At 41.0% G+C, this 17,797-nt stretch overlaps 1 protein-coding gene across 1 annotated transcript; it reads left to right on the forward strand.

Moving 5' to 3' along the window:
* The first annotated feature begins 2,008 nt into the window (after nt 1-2,008).
* GJB7 (gap junction protein beta 7) lies at nt 2,009-11,166 on the forward strand. Its single transcript, XM_003586474.6, is given in 2 exon segments — nt 2,009-2,259; nt 8,884-11,166. A coding segment is annotated over 1 exon segment (807 nt). The 5' UTR covers nt 2,009-2,259; nt 8,884-8,910; the 3' UTR covers nt 9,718-11,166.
* Nucleotides 11,167-17,797: the final 6,631 nt, after the last annotated feature.

Below are 17,797 nucleotides of genomic sequence, written 5' to 3' on the forward strand. Positions count from 1 at the left end.
ACCTACTTGAGTTCATCAAAGGTCTTACTGAGGCCAGAAAAAAACGCAGTGCTCCAGTTGTGTCTAAAATGAGCAGGAAGGACTGCTTACCTCCCTTAGAAGAGAAACTATGCTGAGAAACAATCAAGGCTGAGTTCAGAGCACAGCACTCTGCATGAGGGTTCCCGACACACAGGAGAGCTTAGACCTGCATCACCACCACCAGCTGTGATGTTAACACTTAGACCTTGGCTGTCATACAGCTCTGCATTCAACACATCTCTGTACCCAAGCAGGTCTTCCTGCAGCCCCGACCCCTGTGCAGTTCATCCAGGGGGACACACTGGACACTCGACGGCTCTGGCTTATCCTGTTCTGGGCTCTGCTCCTGCTGACGTCCTGCAGGGCCACATTTTCACACTGAAAACAGAGAACAAGGCAAACAGCATTCATTCCATTCTCTTTCCAGCTCTGGCTCTTCTCTTACCTCTCCCCGCCCTTAAATTTCTAACTCTAAAATGTTATTTTCCCTACAACATGCCACTCCTTTTTCAGTTCTTATTATGTGTGTTTCTCAACAACAACAAAAAAAGGAGGGTGGGAGAATTAAATTGTTTGGCAAAAACATGAAAACATGAGCGTGATTAAGAAAGTGTCAGGTTCAGCAGAGCAAACCCATATACTTTCTTCTATACAATCTCTCCTGATGGCCCCCTACCCCAGCAATTTCTGCCTCCTCTAGCTTATGTTACATGACCCCTGAGGACAAGGACCTTTACCTAGAAAATTACACCTCTGCCACACTAGATCATCAAATGCTACCTTTGTTTGGGTTAGTGCTAACATTATCTTAAGGCTGGGATCTTTCAAATCATTAGTGCTGGAGCTTTCAGCAAGGCCACCTGAAGATTACCTTAACAACACACCACATCAGTCCAACCTTCCTGGCAGCAGGTGTCTTAGTACAACAGGTAATGTTCTAAGGCCAAGGGTGAAGTTTGATAAGTGCTCATTATAACAAAGGAGTGGAAACTAAAAGAAATGATCACATCTGAAAACAAGCTTTGGGATCTTGTCATGATAGTAACCATGGACAGAAGAGCCTGGTGGTCGCAAACAGTCACACACGACTGAAGCAGCTGAGCACACACAAACCTTTGGGTCACTATTGTGGGATCCTGGGATCTCTCTGTAAAAACAAAACCAAATCAAACAAGATTTGCTTCATTAGGTATGGAAAAGGTTTATCCAGTAATACAATTCATAGTGTAAATCAATGCTTTTTCAAAGTAAACTGCACTTCTAATTTTGGACTAAATATGTGAACATATGGAATAATTTTACAGGTCATGCATGTTAAGAGCAGTTAAGAGAGAACTGAAATCCACATGGTCTGTAGAAGTGGCTATCACAGTGTGGAAGTCTAGGACTTGGGTTTCCTGCTTAGCCCTTCTCTACACTTTATACCCTGGCTCTGGGACCTGCGGCAAGCTGCTCGCTGTGGTTCTGTTTTTCTCATCTCTAAAATGATGGCATTCGATTTCATGACATCTAATATGATTTCTAACTGTGAAAATTCTGTTTCTAAACTATTCTTATTCCAAGAGAGAGGGATTTCATTTTCACTTCTGCACATCTTTAATTTTAGCTGAACTCATGCCTAGAAATGGCTCCATAAAAAGATAAAGCACTTTCTTTCTCTATTTATATACATAGAAAATGTCTATTATCAATGTTCCCTGGGTTTAGAAAAGTCATTTTTACTATGCCTTTTAACTTCTCAGGATTTCTAAGATTAGAACCCATGACGTGAAGTTAAAATAAGCTCATTAAAGATAGATTGACTTATTCTTTCACCTAGTATTTTTCCTCTGTCAATGTCTTCTGATAAATAACCTTGGGAAATCATTTGAAGAGATGAAACACCCTGTCCTATTGTCCCGGCTTCTTTGTGTAGATGATGACAAGGTTTTTTTTAAAAGGCATGTTCAATAAACTGTGTGTACGTGAACAGCTTTGAATTCGTTTTTCAGTTTCAATTCTCTTCTAACGTTTACTGTAAACAGCAGAGACACCAGAATTCTCATCAAAGTTATGAGCCAAAACAAACGATCAGGTTACACCTGTTCAGCTTACACTACCTTGGAAACCAATAGACTCCATTTTCCTCAGCTTAAAACACCATTCCCTCTCAGGGAAATAATATAATCAACTCATGGTTTTTAAATTGAATGAGCAACGGACCGGATTTCTTCTTAATCTTCACATCTGTGTCAAGAGGTAAGTTAAGCTTATTTCTCCTGTGGTAAGATTTGTTTATTTAATGGGAAGGTAAGCTACTTATTGTAATTGAGTAGTCATTCCCTCTTTCCCTTTAGGAAGGAATCCTAATTACTGTATTACAAACCTAGACAAACTACTTTGCAGTTTTGTGTTGCATCACAGGTGCCCTTTCTGGATGAGCTGCTTCTTAAGTAAAGTTGCCCATTTGGAATGTGGAGGTGACAAAGGTTTTGGGAGGCTCTGGCCAGGGCAGAAGCCTGGCAGGAAAATGGGACATTGGCTGATGTAAGTGGGGTAATGGGGGCACAGAGGCACAGCCCAGGACCTTTCAGTGGCCTTTTCTGTGTGGCCCGAGGACAACCTTTGCACTGTTCCTATGAGGGGATACTCTGAAAGTGTCAACACTTTTATTCATATAGGAAAGTGAAGTAGCAGACAAGTCCTGTGTACGGACATGTGTCAGCCTGGGTGGGTTCAGTTCGCCTCAGTGCTGCTCGTAGACCCTCACTATTGACACGTTTTTAGTATATTGTGATTGATAGGTACAAAAAATAAAAAGAGCTGTAAAATAATTTTACACCTAATTTACAGGCTCATCTTTAGACTTACAACTTTAAAATATATATATTTATATGGCTGCACCAGGTCTTAGTTCCCTGACCAGGGATTAAACCCAGGCCTGCTGCACTGGGAGCACAGACTCTTAGCCACTGGACCACCAGGGAAGTCCCTGAACTTACGAGTTTCATGAGGCTATATTTACCAAAGGAAAATCAAACATCACAAAACCAATAAATTAAAGTTTAGTAGACAAAAGACATCATTTTGCCTGAAATAAAATTGCTGCTCATTGAGAGAATGAGATTCTGACTGTAGAGTCCTTGCAGTGGGCCTGCCCAACAGCAGGGCAGTCCTGGCTGCTTCTCCCATCGCTGGTCCCCACTCTAGCGACCAGCACCTTGGTTCCCGTTGCCCTCCCCGCTGCTTCCTGTGGCCTTCCGTTGAGCACAACCCATCCTGTGCTGTTGCTCACAAGCCTAGATGATTAAAGTTCTGCAACTTTTTGTTCCAAGATGCTTTAAAACACACTTTAAATATCAGAGGTCAACAAACATTTGCTGCAAAAGGCCTGAGAGTTAATATTTTAGGCTTTGAGAGCTGTTATATCTCAGTTGCAACTACTCAAGTGTGCTGTTTTGGCATGAAAGTGCCCAACAACAGTAGTAAATGAATGGGCATGACTGTCTCCCAAAACTTTATTTACAGAACAGGTGGTGGACTGGATTTGGCCAGAAGGCTTTGTAGTCTGCCGGACACTGGTAAATACGAGCGCTGAGAGCCTGGGGCAGCCTGGGTTATGAGCTGGTTGTCCAGCGTTGCTTCTGTTTGTTTGTTTAAAGATCCTAGACCAAAGGCACACACATTCATACACTTCTCACACACCCTTGAGAATCTAACAACAGGCCTTCAGGGGCCACAGATCTTGAGCTGAGAAAATCTCTGGGGGATTTTTCCAAGCAGGCATCTCTAAAAATGAAATACTTTATATTCAAACAAGAGGTTAGAGAGTTCACACACGTCAGGAGGTCCTATGGGTCTCAGAGGTGGAAAAAGGCCCTTGAGAGGAAGCTTTTCTTTAGGGGTTAAATGATTCATGTGCAAAGTAGGACAGAAACCAGCTTCAGGGAGAACTGGAGACCCGTCCTGCAGTTTCTGCTGCTGGACTTCCACCTGATTGCTGGGAGTCGTGGACAAGCCTCTTCCCCCTCTGTGTTTCAGTTTCTTTATCACTGCACTGAAGGTCCTACTGTACACTGCCAACTACAGAGGATTGGGCGGGGGACAGACGAGATGCTGTGAGATGTTTTGGAAATAGTCAAGCCGTATCCAAGGATAATAATATCCAAGGTGTTATTATTACTGAGAAGGGAAAGCAGCTGGGCACGGAGGCTGATGATGTTGTCCTTGGTAATGATGGAGCAGGTCCCTGGCTTCCAGCAGTGCCAGGGTTTCTTGAACAGTGCCATCTGGAGCCCTGGGAGGGCACTTGGCTTGCTGATGCCTGAACCACACAAGAAGCCTCCCGTGTGGGAAGTTGCTAGCATAGCAAAGGCTCATCCTGCAATAAGAGAAGGATGGGAAGGCTGGTACTCATGCCAAATGTTCAGAAGTTCGGGTGTATAGTTAGTTCACCCCAAGCGGAGTCAGCTTTAAGGGACTCATCCACAAGGGACTCATCCAGATTAACCAAGCCCTGGGAAGCCTGATTTATAAAGTGCCTCTCCAGGGACTGGAACTCCTGTATCTAATGTCAGGAAAACTTCTTTGGATAGCTTAAGGAGTCTTGGCAAGGACATGATTACTCAGAAGGTCACTTGGAGTAGTGAGATGCAAATGATTGTGATGGACATTTACTCCAGAGATGCCAGATGCATTAGCCCTCCTTGCTCTGCCAGGTGGTTAATGGAACTCATTTTCTGAACCTAAGACTTGCACATGTTCTCAGTAGCTCTGACAACAGCGCAGCACGTTTGCAGTGGGGGTTGTCTCAGAAAATCCAGTATCCTTGGCTGCAGGAGAATAGTGTCCACACATTTCAGTATTCTCTCCATGTAGAGAGCCGTGTAGACACTGAGCAGGTAGGTATATGTCATTTTAGGTCATTTCTGCTCACCCATCTTTCACACAGAGCTCTAGTCCCTTGTGAATCTTTGCTGCTCTATCATGATGCCAGTCACAGGACCACACGATTGACTGTCTTCCGTTTCTTTCTTTACTTCCCACTTTACTCAGGTACCCTCTGGTTGCTATGAAATTCCCAATTCTTACCTTGCTGTTTGAAGTCCTGCATACTCCTACTCCTTGTTATCTACCAACATTCTAGTACTTTCCAGCGTATCCCAGGAATACAGGACAGATGATCTCTTTGGTGTGGGTTTCTTCTATAAAGAGCTAATCCTTTTCCATAATGGTTTTTACTCATTTCACACTCAAAGGAGGTATTTGTCTCCAAATTCTGAGTTACTTAATTTATCCTGGCTATACTCTCACTCCAGGGTGTCATGTTTTATGGAGGGCTATGATTCCATTAATTTTTCTTTTTTTAAAATCTCATTTTTTATTAAAAAAAAAAAAAACAGATTTAGGATTTTGTAAGAAACTACTGTTATTTTTTTTTAATCAGTCAAGTACTACAGTAATGAAATAAATAAATAAGATTTTTAAAAATTCAATGTTTACAGACATATTTATTTAAAATGGCTAAATTAGAAGACATTGAATAATGCTGATACACATCAGGAAGGGATTAGGCAAGTAAAGGCACATCATTTCATCACAAGAAATAAAGACCAGTTGGAAGTTAATGACCCACCGAAGCTCTAGGTCTGTGGTAGTTTTCCTAACTCCAGAGGGTTGTTATGGTGGAACCTTCCTTATGGTACTTAGCTGAAACAGATAGCAACTGGAAAATTTTACTCAGTGACCTCAATGTATTGTTAAAATAGAAAGCACTCTTTCATTAAGTCCAGTGTGTGAGGAGGGAAGGAACAAAAGTCTAAAATGGTTTGGTGATACTGGAAATCCTATTGACATATTAAAGATTAAAAAAAAAAAAGTAAAAAAGGTTAATCCTTTTGTCTGGATGAATCAGTTCGTAGAACCTTAGAATAGCTGGTGGAGGATTTTGAGTTTTATGGTTTTTGCAACCCACTCCAGTATTCTTGCCTGGAGAATTCCCATGGACAGAGGAGCCTGGGGGGCTATAGTCCATAGGGTAACAAAGAGTTGGACACGACTGAAACAACTTAACACAAATGTACGCACGGTTTTAGCTCTTTAGGCCATCAGTCCATTTTGAGTTCATTTTTTTAATGGTGTGAGGAAGTGATCCAATTTCATTCTTTCACATGTGGAAATATGATTGTTCTCACACCTTCTTCCCACTCTCACTTTTAATTGAGATCAAATGTTTGGGGGAAATTTCTAATTTTCAAAATTATTCCTTATATTAGAATACTGAACATTTTACTTTTAAAAAAATATTGGAGTTTTCCAAACTAAAATTCCTGTGCAGTAAACTGCTGCTTCTTAAGGGAAAGGAGAAAGTCACAGGATAATTTGTACATTAGAAATGATAAGTGGAGACTCTTCAAAAATTGGGAGCAATACTTAGTGATTTAAGAAAAGGGATAAATTAAAGACCCTTTTTAAAATTAAGGAGGTGATCTACATTATTAAGAGATTAAAATGTTGAGCTGATGACTTAACAGCTTTCAAATGCTCAAAAGGGCTATTGGGAGATTCCTATTACCCATATTCATAGGAACAGAGCTAGAGGAGAAAAAATGCATTTACCTTGCAATTGGAAAGATTTCACTTAGACATCAATAAAATGGCAAAACTAAAAATCATAATGATAATGCTTACCGAGTACGTAACATGGGTCAGTCTCTGTTTTCAGTCCCATGAGGGAAGTACTGTCCGCATCAGAGATGAACTTGGACTTGAACCCAAGGGGTCCAACACTGTGCCCAGGCTCTTATCCACAGTGCAAAAGCACCCTCGTGTAAAGTGGGTGTTAGAACACCCCTCCCTCCTGAGAAAACTTGCCTTTCTACCAGCAGAGAGATTCAAAATAGGATGGACATTAGTCAGATGATACTCATAATCCCGGCACTTTTGATGGCAGCAGTCTTCTGATTCTATTTAAACACTGATCACTTTCTTACTACTTTTGGAAAAACAGGAAGATAATCTCTTAACCTTTATCCCTTCTCCAAAATGTCCAACAGGCTACTTTTAAACGTTTTGCAACATTACATAAACATCCTCCTGAGTAACATGGACAAATGCCCAGTGACACATGTCATAGGAAACATAATATCCCCCTTTCCCCTTTTTAATCTCTGAGGCTTTGTTTTAATAATTCATGGAGATGTTAACCTTTGAGGTGGATTTGAGAATCCTTTTTATTTAATGCAATTTTGTTTGTGTTCTGAAGCCAAGGACATTGAAGTATTTTATTCCCTACTGAATAGGGCATTGTGTACCTGTGTCTTTGTTTTTTCTGAAAACACCTCTTAACTTTCATACATCTCCTTGGGGCTCTAGCACAAGGGCTCGTTACATATTGTTCCCTCTGGAAGAGACCATGTGATGTGCTCTGATAGGAATGTTGTTGCCACAACATCCCCATTTTCTTAACCCCCTGGTTTCCCTTACATCGTCATTTGCATGATACTCCCTTAGCTGAGTCTATAGAGAAAGCAAGAAGTAATTCATCTTTGTAATTGGAGATAGAACCTGAAGTGGCAAGATTTTCACCTGAGAAATAACGCAGTATCTTAGTAGCAGACCTGGAGCTCCAGTCCATATATTTTGATTGTGGTAGAGAGTTAAGACCAATGGTTTTTTGGTGTGTTGTTTTTTTTTTTTTTTTTTTTGTGAGCCTGGCAGATGACTTTATTTTTCAGAGTCTGCTTTCTCATCTGAAAAAACACTACCACCACCACCACAGACAGACAAAACCCCGCCTCTCTGGGGTGACTGTGAGAGATCAACTCAAAAGACTGCTAAACAGAGAGTGCTGAGCACTCTGTGGGCCCAACACACAAATCAGGGCCCAGACCAGAGTTCAGTTCTACAGCAAGATGGAAGCAGAGTGCAAGAAAGACCATGTCACCACGATGACAGCTTCCCATCTGCTTTTACAGGGAAGAGAGCAGAAGAGGTGGAGAGGGGAGCAAGAGAACTGAGCAGCACAGACAGCGTACTAGGAGGGGAGGGATACGTTAGGCGTTGGGGATTAACAGATACACATAGCTATACGTAAAACAGCTGAGTAATGAGGATTAACTGCATAGCACAGGGAACTCTACTCAGTATCTTGTAATAACATATAATGGAAAACAACCTGAAAAAAACACATAACTGAATCACTTTGCCATATACCTGAAACCAAAGCAATGCTTTAAATCTACTACGTGTGCTGTGCTTAGTCACTCAGTTGTGTCTTTGCGACCCCATGGACTGTAGCCCACCAGGCTCCTCTGTTCATTGGGATTCTCCAGGCAAGAATACTGGAGTGGATCGCCATGCCCCCTTCTAGGGAATCTTCCCAACCCAGGGATAGAACCCAGTTCTCCTGCATTGCAGGCAGATTCTTTACTGTCTGAGCCACCAGGGAAGCCCAAATCTACTGTACTTCAATTAAAAAAAAAAAAAGAACATTATACAAAGAGAGAGAGAAGATGGCATGTGAAGGTTATCTGAAGGTACCCAGGTCACCTAGGGGGTCACATCTAATTCTTTCCAGCTCAGCCACAGAGCCCAACCACCCTGAGAGAGAAGTCATAAATTAGAAGGATTTGTTTGGAGATGGGGTAGTCTGGGTGACCAAACAAATTCCAAATCAAACTGGACATAGGATCATTTATGTCCTGTAGACCAGCTGTGTCATCTCCTTGTATGAAAGCGAGGATATCCTATGGGATTCTTAGAGAGCCCTCAATATCCAGGGTTGTAATAATGCAAAATGTCAATTCCATAACCAACAGGTAAGGTAGCAGAAACAATCAATGGAATCAAGATAAATGAATCATGAGGGATTTTCTTTTGCAGAATCTTGCCTTCTTTGGAATCTCAGCCATGAGTTGGATGTTCCTCAGAGACCTCTTGAGTGGAGTAAATAAATACTCCATGGGGATTGGGCGGATCTGGCTGGCTGTCGTGTTCATCTTCCGTTTGCTGGTCTACATGGTGGCGGCAGAACACGTGTGGAAAGAAGAGCAGAAAGAGTTTGAGTGCAACGTTAGACAACCCGGTTGTGAAAATGTGTGTTTTGACTACTTCTTCCCCATCTCCCAGGTCAGACTTTAGGCCTTACAACTAATCATGGTCTCCACGCCTTCACTGCTGGTGGTTCTACATGTAGCCTATCGTGAGGGTAGAGAGAAAAGGCACAGGAAGAAACTCTATGTCAGCCCAGGCACCATGGGTGGGGGCCTGTGGTACACGTACCTTATCAGCCTCATGGTTAAAACCGGTTTCGAAATTGGCTTCCTGGTTTTATTTTACAAGCTATATGATGGCTTTCGTGTTCCCTACCTCCTGAAGTGTGATCTGAAGCCCTGCCCCAATACTGTGGATTGCTTTGTCTCCAAACCCACAGAGAAAACGATTTTCATCCTCTTCCTGGTCGTGACTTCATGCCTGTGCATTGTGTTGAATGTCACTGAACTGAGCTTTTTGGTCCTCAAGTGTTTTATTAAGTGCTGCCTCCAAAAATACTCTAAAAGACTCAAGTCCTCCACGTGTGAATGCCACAACCTCAAGTATGTTACATGTGCTGAGATAGGGGCCCCTCCCCTGCTCCAGAAGCACTCTTCAGACTTGGCCACAAGCATAGCCCAGGGAGGTGAAACAAAGTTACTCTGTGACACACAAGAGGCTTAAACAAAGCAAAACCTGCATCTCCCTTAAGCAAGAACTAGGCTTCCTTGGTGGAGAGGGCGATGGCACCCCACTCCAGTACTCTTGCCTGGAAAATCTCATGGATGGAGGAGCCTGGAAGGCTGCAGTCCATGGGGTCGCTGAGGGTCAGACACGACTGAGCGACTTCACTTTCACTTTTCACTTTCATGCATTGGAGAAGGCAATGGCAACCCACTCCAGTGTTCTTGCCTGGAGAATCCCAGGGACAGGGGAGCCTGGTGGGCTGCCATCTATGGGGTCGCACAGAGTTGGACACGACTGAAGTGACTTAGCAGTAGCAGGCTTCCTTGGCAAACAAAGTGTGTCAACTTTAATGTCATTTGGGAGAAATTCTTAAAAATTTTCATGCTCAGTTGTATATACTAGACAGAGGTCTCATTGTTTGGTTGTAGGGTTCATGAGGCTACATGAGTTGTGTTTGAATAGTTAACTGCAAATTAGTTTGAAGAAATCCAACAACATTCTTCTAAGCACTTAGATCTATCAACTGGAAAACATAAAAAGTGACACTTCTGACAAATGTGATGGCCTCCAAGCAACGATGGAGGCACTGGCGATCTTTCTCAAGTTGCAGCCAAGGCTCCCCTCACTCAGCCCTGCTCAGTCTCTGTGGAGAAAGACCGTAATGAGGGTGGAACAGCAGCTGAGCCAGGGGCACACAGGAGCACATTCGGTGAGAAGGTTCAGTCCAGGACACTTTGCAGTATAAGTGTCTCTGGATAGAAGTGGACTAGGGGAAAGGGAAGAAAGCCATCGTTTATTGGTATCCAACTTCCCAGGTGGCTCTGACGATAAAGAATCTACCTGCCAATGCAGGAGACCTGGGTTCGATCCCTGGGTGGGGAAGACCCCCTGGAGAAGGAAATGGCAAACCACTCCAGTATTCTTGCCTGGAGAATCCTATGGACAGAGGAGCCTGGCAGGCTACAGTCCGTAGGGTTGCAAAGAGTTGGACATGACTGAGCATGCATGCAAGGCAACTTAAATACAAATATTCCTGGGGGATAGTCCACTTAAGCCTGAACTAGCAGACATGTGCAAGGGGCACTGTAGTCACGAAGGAGGTAGGTCCCACGTGGATGGGGAGCAGAACCCAGAAAAAAAATACACCCACCTGATAATTTCTGAACACTTATCTTAAACCATAGAACACTCAAAGATTTTGTAAATTTCCATATTGTTGGACCTTTCTACAAGCAGGAATTCACAAGGGTTGTGGTTTGCCTACAATTTGCTGGTACATCTCCCTCTAGGATAGACAGTAACAGTGTATTATGCTGTTATGTTAGTGTAAAAAAATGTTAAAAAAAAGATGTTGACTATCGCTTTCACTTTCCTCCTTTTTTGGATTTAATATGCTAACACATGTGCATTTCTCCAGAATAAAAATGAAGTGACTTTGTGGTGTTACTTGGCTGTCATTGATATCACTACTTGGCCACACTGGGCATGATTATTCTGTGACATAAAACTTGTTCTGACAATTTTAGAATAGGATTTGCAAACCTCCCTGGTAAAGATAGCTCAGAAATCATTCTTCTCTGCTGTGACTTTTTTAAACAAAAAGTCACTGCATAAAAATGTAATTTTAACAAAAACTGATTATGTCATGTCTTCCCTGGCCTTCCCTCCTTTAACCTAAACTGTCTCATTACAATTCATGTGTAACAAAGGTTGTGTCATTATGTAGCCCACAGATCATGCCACCAACAACAGTTGTAATCTGTCTTAAGGACTTGTCTTGGAGAGCAGAGAGGATGTGAACTTTGTGGTCCCCCTTCCTCCAGTTTATTCCACAGGTCACTGCTGGACTCAGGCACTTATATCCAGTTTACTTCACCTTGTGCTATGAAAACAGGTAGCCATCACAAATGCAGGTAACCACTGAAAGCCTTATATTGAATGCAAGTAACACACTATATATATATTCCTTTAGGATATATGATATATATATATATATGTATATATATATATGTGTGTGTGTGTGTGTGTGTATATATATGTATGTATATATATCTGCAGTTAACAGAGGTTTAAGGTTTTGGAGGCCCTGATCATGGCATGGAATCTAGAAAATAGGGTTCTGTGTACACAACTGGGATGGAGGTCAGGAAATTTTTCAGTCTGAGGATGAATTTGCTGTCAAAATGTCTTTGGGGACCTCAGCCTCTTCACCTGACAACAAGCTCTGCTCAAGCTAAAAGGAATGAAAACATATGTACATTTGTGCTTTTCCATTTTGCATACGGAGAAGAGTTAAAGCTAATGGAAGCAAAGGCCATGCGTGAAGTTGTTTAGATAGAAACGGGGATAATTTTTTTCTTTAAAGCTTAATTTACAAAATGAGTTTCCTGTACAAACATTCTGGAAGCTGTCTGGGTGTCAGTGAAGACTCAAAGCATTTGAGAAAAACTGGCAGTTAAACTTTGCCTTCTTTATTCTTTCTCTTATGGATACACTGATATTTATTGAGCAACAATTAATAGAAGACACTGTGTTGTGCATCTTTAGAGATACATAATTCCCATCTCAAGAAAATTTCCACTTCTATTAACAAGGGTGGAGGCGAAAGTGCCATGGAGTATTTCACACCTGTGTCCTGCATTTATTAATGTACCACCTCACTTAACCCCCTGCATGCTTCTGGTGCCCAGGAAGCAGACAGAGAAGAAGGTGAGATCCCAAAACGCAGTTGCCTTTTCAAAGACACTCATCTAGTAAAAGCAGAGTTAAAAATCACCATAGGTCTCCCTTAAACCACCTGCTCACCACACCAGGCTTCCAGATCAGTAAACAGATTTAATTCAAGCCATTCCCTGGTGGCTCAGATGGTAAATAATCTGCCTATGATGCAGGAGATGTGGGTTCAATCCCTGGATTGCGAAGATCCTCTGGAGAAGGGAATGGCTACCCACTCCAGTATTCTTGCCTGGGATAATCCCACAGACAGAGGAGCCTGGCAGGCTACAATCCATGGGGTCCGAAAGAGTTGGATGCAACTAAGCAACTAACACTTTTCACGTTCATTCTTGATTTGCAACGATTTTGTCTTCCTTGTACTTTTCTGCAAAAATATTTCTGGTTACAGATTTTGCCCCTGGCCACAGGGTTTCTTCTAATTGGAGCTGGAAGGAAAAAAAATTTTTTTTTCAAGTTCTTGGATGAAAGAATGCCTAGGCATGCAAGTGGTTATGGTTCCAGTCTTTCCAAGGAAATAAAGCCAGCTTTCTTCAGACAGACTGCAGACTAGAGAGGAGGTGGGGGAAAGGCAAAGACCTGAGGATGTTGATTCTTCAATCCTGCTGTCCCGGACACTGGCTCCACCCTACCCTTTCTAGTTTACTTACATGGAAGGTAAGACCCCATTTTTGTTTAAATTGGTTTAAATTAAGTTTCTAGATCTTGCAACTAAGAGTCCTAATAAAATTCATGTTCTTCAAAAACTTCCCTGTATACTAGAAAAAAGAGGTATGACTCGGATCAGCCTTTCCTTTTCAGGCTTCAAGCATTCTAACTTTGACATATGTGTATGTATAGAATTTTTGTGTCAATAGGAAGAAAGAATGAGAAGGATGTCAACACTGGTCACAATAAGAGGAGAGATGAACTTTTTCTTTACAAACCTTTTCATTGTTTTGCATGTACTTTTGCTTTTAAGTTTTTAATAAACAAAGCAATTGAAAACCCCAAAGAGCCCCATCTCAAAATATTTCTAGCTCATCTCCCATCACAGGTATGTAACACTTTTCATAAACACTGATTGAATTCATCCCTAGTTTACATTTTATTTGTATATTTAGTATGACAGCATAAACAAGAGGCCATTTCACAGCTCTGAAAATCTGGTGAGGAAAGAAAGCAGAGGTGGAGCCTGGGGAGACAAAAAGCATCAGTGTTCAATTGAATTTTAATGACAAAAGCCCAAGGGAGGTGTGGAAGAGACCTGCCAGCAGCTCTTTCTTCATTATAGATTTGGGTCTTCTCTCCAAAGCAAATCTTCCTTCAGCTATAAAAGGCATTGGTGATTGTGGTGAGTTCTGAGAATTTTCCACAGAGCTATCCTGCCTGCCATGGAATTCTCCAGGCAAGAATACTGGTGTGGGCAGCCACTGCCTTCTCCAGGGGATCTTCCCGACCCAGGGATCTAACCCAGGTCTCCTGCATTGCAGGCAGATTCTTTACCTTCTGAGCCACCAGGGGAAGTCCTTCTTGTGCCAGAGGGTCTAGTAAACAACTTTCTGACTCTGAGAAGACAAAGATGAACTTTCACAATTCTATAATGTACCCACATATTGTGTCTGAAAGCAAAGGGAAATGACTGCGTAAGTCAACAGTCCCTGTACTTAAAGGTGAAGTATTAGATCCTTCCCCAGCTATGGAGATCTAATGTTCTATTAAAAGGAAAAAGAAAACATGTTCAGATCAAAGTAATATATGTAATTTCTGTTAACTTATTTTTATCTTAAAATTTTTCAGACATTAATGCTCCTATCAGAGTAGAGATTGACAGGACAACTATGGTATAGAATTGAGGCAGACGCTACTCGTCTGTGCAGAGTAACAGGACATTGAAGAAGTGGACTGCAGGGTCCTGGCCCTTAGGAAAAGGTCACTGGTAAAACTGCAGTAGAGTGAGGCAGAGGAGACACATTTTTAAATTAATTTTTAGTGATAAATATTAAGCAACACAATTTCCACATTCTTGCTATAAAAATGTCATTAACTAAATTGATGATCATCAATCTCGTTACTAAAAGAAGTATGAATCATCAGGTTAGCCAAGTGACTTCAATTAAAAAGTATCTCAAAGGAGAGTAAGTACAGTAACTTGAGACTTGACTTTCTGTAGATTAGCAAACCTGATAAGCCAATCTTCCTAGAGAAGACTGCTCCTAATCACATTAATTTGATGATGACGTTAAAACTACTGTGACCAAGGTTGAGAATCTTATTCATCTATTCACATCTTTGTATTGCCACAGCTTTTTAGGTCCATAGTACTGAGAAGCACAGTGTTTCTGGGGGAAAAAAATGTATTCCTCTTGCCTCTTCCATCTATTTATTCCTCTCCACCTAAAAGAATTCTGATTTTGCTGGGGATGCCAATGTCCCCTGCTTAAAAAAAGGAAAAGCACATCTCCAAGTCTCCTTTGCACGCAGATTTAGCAGGATGAGAACCTTCTTGTCAAAACAAGATATTATGACTGATGCTTTGGGGAAGAGTTAAAAAGTGGGGCTGAACTACCTTGCATGTTTTTTGTTCCCCATCCTCTTTCTGCCTGAGACATCATAGTTGGAGCTGCTTATGGACCTTATGGATAAAGGAGTAGAAAGATAGCTCCTGTGACACTGATGATGCAATATGGAATCACCATCAGCTCTGCACCGCCTGTCTCTATGCTTTTTTTATTATTATAATATTTTATTATTTATTTTTGCTGCTTGGGGTCTTAGTTGCAGCATGGGAGGTCTTTGTTGCAGCACATGGACTCCAAAGTGTGTGGGTTTAGCTGCTCTGTGCCATGTGGGATCTTCTGTTCCCAAGCATGGATCAAACCCACTTCCCTTGCATTGGAGGGCAGATTCTTAACCACTGGACCACCAGAGAAGTCCCTCCATGCTTTTATTTTTGTTGTTATGTGACAGAGAACTTAACTTCCACCTTATGGAAGTCATTGACTTGTTAGCCTCTTTTATTTACAGACAAAAACAGTTCCTGACTACATTCACGTTAGTGATTAGGATGAAGACAGAGAAGGCATGCTTCCTGAAGGCATTACTGAAGACAGAAGAAATGACCAATATACGGAATGACAGAAATGAAACATGATAGGGACTGACTTTCCCAACGCCTGGAAGACAAATTGCTTATTTCATGTTCCAAGATTTGAGAACCAGGACCAATGGGTGAACATCATAAAGATTTTTACCTAATATTTGAACTGCCTGATATTTAAGTGATTGCCTGATAAAGCAGTGAGATTCCTAAATAACACTGAAAGAGATGATCAAGAATAATGCTGGACTGAATGGAAGGTATAGCTAGATGAGTTCAATATTTCCTTTGAATTTCCCAAGGTCCAGATTGTGGTTCTTGTACCTAGAACATATATTGTGCGGATGCAAAGTGAGACATTATACTGATTATATTACTATATAAACCTGATATCGTAGAAAGATCTCTGATAATTAAGAGAATCACCTTAAAAAAGAAATGGCATGTACAATAACAAGACCTCCTTGTATAACAAACAATTTATGAAGTTCCACAGAAATGATTATAAGATTTACCTTTTTTAAAATCATGGCTATATTATAGTGACATGTAAGGTAATCAATATTTTGTATTATTCCATTCTTCTTTTCTCCAGCTTGAGAAATTCTCATTTCAAAGCTTAGATCAAGTATTTCTACTAGAGAGCAAATTTTTGCTGTAAAATGGGGATAGATAATACCTATCTCATAGGGTTGTTGAACAAATTAAATGAGATGATCCACGTGAAGCATCAGCATATAGACGTTACTTTTTAAAGTGTTAGATATTGTAATTAGCACATGGCTTTATTATATCACTTCTTCCTATATTATTTGCTTGTTTTCTTAACCCCACTCTAAATTATAAGTATACTGAATGCAGGCAAAACTCAAGGCCTTCATCATCATACCTTTAGGGCTTAATCCATAGTAGTTGCTGGCATCAATTAATGTATTCATGAAATTCACAGCATATCTACATTGTATAAACTAAAAAAAAATTATAGCATTCTGGAATCAGAGGAAATCTTAAAAATACTTACAAATGAAAAAATGACAACTCAGAATTATAAAGTGACTTGCCTAATGTTAAATGAAATGACAGAGCAAGAATTCGATTTTTTAAAACTCCAAATCTAGCCTTCCAGAATCTTCCTGTACAAAGTTTCAAAGATCTTTGGAATGTTGGTATTCCATGTAACAACCAACTGCACCACATCCAGTTATTTTTGTTTTTCTCCTTTGTTAGGCAACAAATTCTGATTTTGATGATTCTGATTTTGTTGGGAATGGCAACATGCTCAGTTTAAAAGTCACATTTCCAAGTCTCCCTTGCATATACACAAAGCATGATCTTTTTATCAAAACAAGACTTTTTGACTGGTGCTTTGGGAAAAGTTAAAAATACGCATAATCCATGCAAGGTGACTCTAGTCTGTTTCTACTGTAAACCGTGGCCTACTTATACTAAAATGAATCAACAGCCAATCTATTATAGTCATCTCCCAATTTTTAAAACTGTTTCAATAGTTATTCCAATCGTAAGTATTCAAAAATGTAAATGACCACCACGTATCAGCCCACACCCTTTACAAAGTAGAAATAAAAAGAAATAAAAACAATGAAAATGTAATTTCTCGTTCAGTTTTGGGACCCTAACTGCACACATGCTTTCCAGTGTTAGCTTGCCATCTTGTGGCCTCTCACTCTCGTGCAGCTCAGCGTCTGACCAGCACACATGGTAAGGCCTCTGGTATCCGTGGCTTTACACAGGCACATCCACTTTAGATGTATTTATATGCATGTAAACGAGCTGCACCTCAAATTTCACCTCCAGACCAACTTCATTTCAGCAAAGGCTTACAAACTTTAAGTCAGAAAGAGAGGTGCCGGCAGCTAAACCTGCACGGAGACAAGTGCGCATAAACCGCCTACGTACTGATGAACTGCCACATGCATATGTGATTGCGGAAAAGGTGTGTGTGTAACGTATCCTGGGAAGACAATATGAACATCGCCTCATATAAAGATGGGAAAGCAAGGTGGTAACAGGGTTTAAATACAGATTTTTATCAAATCAAACGGTGGCAAGGTCTCTCTTCCCATTCTGACAGGATTATAAAATCTACTGCGATGTCTGTTTTCTCTCTTGAAGGTATACATACAAACGTGTGTGTACATGCACATACATACTATTGTAACTACTATGTAAGTTCCCTTCAAGCAGTATTCTAGGATTGGTAACCTCAGTAAGCACACACAGGTCTCCTGGAATAGATGAGTATGG

The sequence above is a fragment of the Bos taurus genome, chromosome 9 (assembly GCF_002263795.3).
Source record: "Bos taurus isolate L1 Dominette 01449 registration number 42190680 breed Hereford chromosome 9, ARS-UCD2.0, whole genome shotgun sequence".
In the NCBI taxonomy this organism is placed as follows: Eukaryota; Metazoa; Chordata; class Mammalia; order Artiodactyla; family Bovidae; genus Bos; species Bos taurus.